At 40.7% G+C, this 3,478-nt stretch overlaps 1 protein-coding gene across 1 annotated transcript in view; it reads right to left on the bottom strand.

Moving 5' to 3' along the window:
• Positions 1 to 3,478, bottom strand: part of Dnah9 (dynein axonemal heavy chain 9) — a 430,757-nt gene that overhangs the window by 286,000 nt on the left and 141,279 nt on the right. The window contains exon 29 of the mRNA XM_008855701.3: positions 3,000 to 3,157. Within this exon, the coding sequence (XP_008853923.1) occupies positions 3,000 to 3,157 (158 nt within the window). The remainder of the gene's footprint in view (positions 1 to 2,999; positions 3,158 to 3,478) is intronic.

A 3,478-nucleotide genomic window follows, 5' to 3' on the forward strand; every position in this document is an offset into this window, starting at 1 on the left:
ATACACAGGTGCCTAGGACCCGAGTGCAACTGATTATGACTAGTAATAATCAGATGCATACAGATTAGAGATGCATGCACCAACATTCAACATTTTAAAAATGGTTCTGGGGATCAAACTCAAGTCCTGTGTTTGCACAGCAATCACTTTATTGACTGAGCTGTCTCCCCGGTCCTGCTACATTTCTTTAATTGCATTCTCCCTACATTTTTCAAAATCATTCCATTCAAATGCATATTTTTCTTTCAAATATTTTACACTATATTCAGATTCAAAGGAATCACCAAATACTTAAGATTCTGGAAACTATTTGGCAATCTGAACATGAGGTTAACAACAGAACGCAACATGACTGTGAAAAACGATGCTGTAGAAGGAAGATTATTAGGTGGCATGGGGAAACACTAATTAATGAAAGCAGGATATAAAACAATAGGGCCAGACCTCAGACCTGAAAAATGAATGTCCACACAGCTTGGGAAGGAAAATGGTGAGTGGCAGCTGGAGTGTCTCTGGGTGATAGTACTGGGTTGGAGGAGCCAAGATGGTGGGCACAAACTCCAATTCTGTCTTTACTGGCTGGATTACTAACTAACTTTAGTAACAAGGGAATTCATCTGTTTTCTCAGGTGTACGAGAGGAAAATCAATAATATCTACCTCACAGTCTTTGTGAGAATTAAATGTAAATGTTCATGTTTAATTTTTTTAACTTAAAAAATTTATTGAAAATTTCATACATGCCTACAAGGTGTTTTGATCAAATCCATGCCTACTCCCTCCCCTCCAACTTCTCCCATATCTCCCCATCATTTTTTTTCTTTCTTTCTTTCTTTCTTTCTTTCTTTCTTTCTTTCTTTCTTCTTTCTTCTTTCTTTCCTTCTTTCTTTCTCTCTCTCTTCTCTCTCTCTTTCTTTTTTAAATGGGGCTTTTTGCTACTCTAACATTACCCCTCTGAAGGGGTAACCCTAAAATCTTTCAGGGATTAGATAAGAGCTCCCAAATACTTTATCATTTTTGGCTTTTGAAATAGAGTATGTTGCTAGGTGGCCCAAGGCCGTTTTGACTTTTAGCCAAGAAAATGGCTATTTTTCTTTGGGGTCTTTTTTATCTTAACTGCCTAGCCAATTCCTACCTCCTATTCTTATCACACCATTCTCTGAAGAGGTTACCCAAATTGCCAATAGGGAATAGGGACGCAGATCATTCTGGCTTCTATCATGATGAACAGGGATGCAGGGTGAGGCAACTGGGGTACATCTTCAGCTAATGTTTTAAGAAATAGTTTTCTCAAATTTTGTTCTGTGGATATATGCTATAGACTGCTTGGGCTTGAAAGTTTGCATCCTCCCAAAATTCCTATGGAAACCCTGATCCCCAGTGAGATGGTATTAAGAGGTGGGAAGCTTGGGTGGTGATTAGGTCATGAGAGTGAAGTCTCAGGAAGAAGATGAGGTCAGAGAGAAAGCCTGCCTTCTTCCTGCCCCAGAAGGATACAATGAGGTGACCATGGCCTGCAACTTGGACTTGCACCCTCCCAGAACATAAGCCTACGGCACTCTAACCTTGGGCCTCTGGCCTACAGAACCCTGATAAGTGTTTAGAGTTTAGTTTACCTAGTCTGTGGTATTTTGTTACTGCAGCTGGCCTAGACTAAGATCACTTTAAGCAGAAAACATAAGAATAATTCTTATCTGAGAGATCACCTACCTGTAATATTTTCTATCGTACATGCACACATGCATAAAGGATTAGCCCACAGTGCAGGGTTCTGTGGGAGAACCTGTAGCAGGATTCTGTGTATAGCTTGCTAATGTTTCAATGCTTTTTTTTGGTTAAAGTGGGATTCATGAGTGGGGACATGCCTGCACCGGTGTGATATAGAATAATTTAGAGGTGAGGGGCAAAGCCAGATATGTGGCAGCATGTGCTAGCAATCCCAGCACTCAGGAGGCTGAGGCAGCAGGATCACAAGTTCAAGGCCAGTCTGGGCTACATAGTGAAACCCCTGTTTTAAAGCAAGCAAGCAAACAACCCCCCCAAATATCAGGAGGAACTGATGCAGCGACAGAGGGGCCTCAAAATATGGACTTGGCCTCCTCCGGAAAGAGCACTACTCCTCCAAGTGCCCAGTGAGACAAATGGTATTGTCACACCTCCCAGCATCTCTCCTAGGTAAAGCTTTAATAAGCAGAAGATCAGAAGGCAGGAAGCATCCTTTAGCTTTCTCTTTGTTGATCCAACTTCACTTTTCTGAAAAAAAGAATGCCGACTCCAGCGCCTGCTAGGAAAGACATTTGTGTTTTCTAATCAAAATAAAGAAGATTTTAAAACATTGCAATGTGCACGGGTAGCAAGGGTGAAATAAAAGAGGTGTTCCTACGCATTTCTACCAGGAATGTAATTTGATACTGAGCTTTTTAGAAAGTAATTTGGCAATGTGCATCAAAAGCCTTAAAAATGTTCCTGCTCGTTAACTCAGTAATTCCACTTCTGGGAAGCTAGCCAAACAAAATAATCACGCATACAGAAGAAGATTTATATACAAAAATGTACATTACAGAATTATGTATGAATTTATTTTAAATGCTAGAACAATCTTAATATTCAGCCATGAGGGACTAGTTAATTACACTGTGGACTATGTACTTGATAGAAAAATATGTAGTCATGGAGTGAGATTTATTAAAAATACCCAGTAGAAGAAAAGATTTATGAGAGACTATGAAATGAAAAAAATAAACAATAAAAACTGTACATAGATGTAGATTGCAAGTAATATATATGTGTGTGTAGGAGAGAGAGAAAGAGAGAGAGAACTGAATGAGCCACAACTCAACAAAGAATGATTTTACTGGTGATGCCATTATAGTAAAAGATTTTTAAAAATCCACTTTCTAAATGTTCCAAATTTGCTCCAATATGTAAATATGCATTTTCAGTGGGAAAACATAAGTGACTTCTCTGGGGATCCTTGTATGAGGCTGAGCAGACACTCACCTGAAGAGGGCCTTGAGGTTCTCTGGCAGCTCCGTGCGGCCAGCGTATCCAGGGTTCATGGTAATGAAGATGCCCACAGATGGATCCAGGCTAATCTCCTCTCCAAGGAAGTTGAACTGCTGTTTCTTGTCTCTAATTGCATCCTGGATGCTTTTCACCTGGTGAGGAATCAGCAGAAAATATTTCAGTGGTAGGTGGTACATAGAGCTGGAAATTCAGTTACACAAAATGCAAGCAATTGTCCTGTGGCCTCTGGATTGAATGAAGGTCAGGCATGATGCCTACACTCTGCACCCTTTGCTGATGGACACAGAGTGTGTGTCTGAAAGAAATCCACATCCACATCCATATTTGCACCATTGTGGTTATGTGGATGGGAGTGCACATCACTTGGAATCTGGGTTCCCTTTGTAGTGGAGAGAGAGGAGAGGAAAGGAGAGGAGAGGAGAGGAGAGGAGAGGAGAGGAGAGGAGAGGAGA

This window comes from Nannospalax galili, unplaced genomic scaffold (genome assembly GCF_000622305.1).
Source record: "Nannospalax galili isolate Female #2095 unplaced genomic scaffold, S.galili_v1.0 scaffold146, whole genome shotgun sequence".
Classification (NCBI taxonomy): Eukaryota; Metazoa; Chordata; class Mammalia; order Rodentia; family Spalacidae; genus Nannospalax; species Nannospalax galili.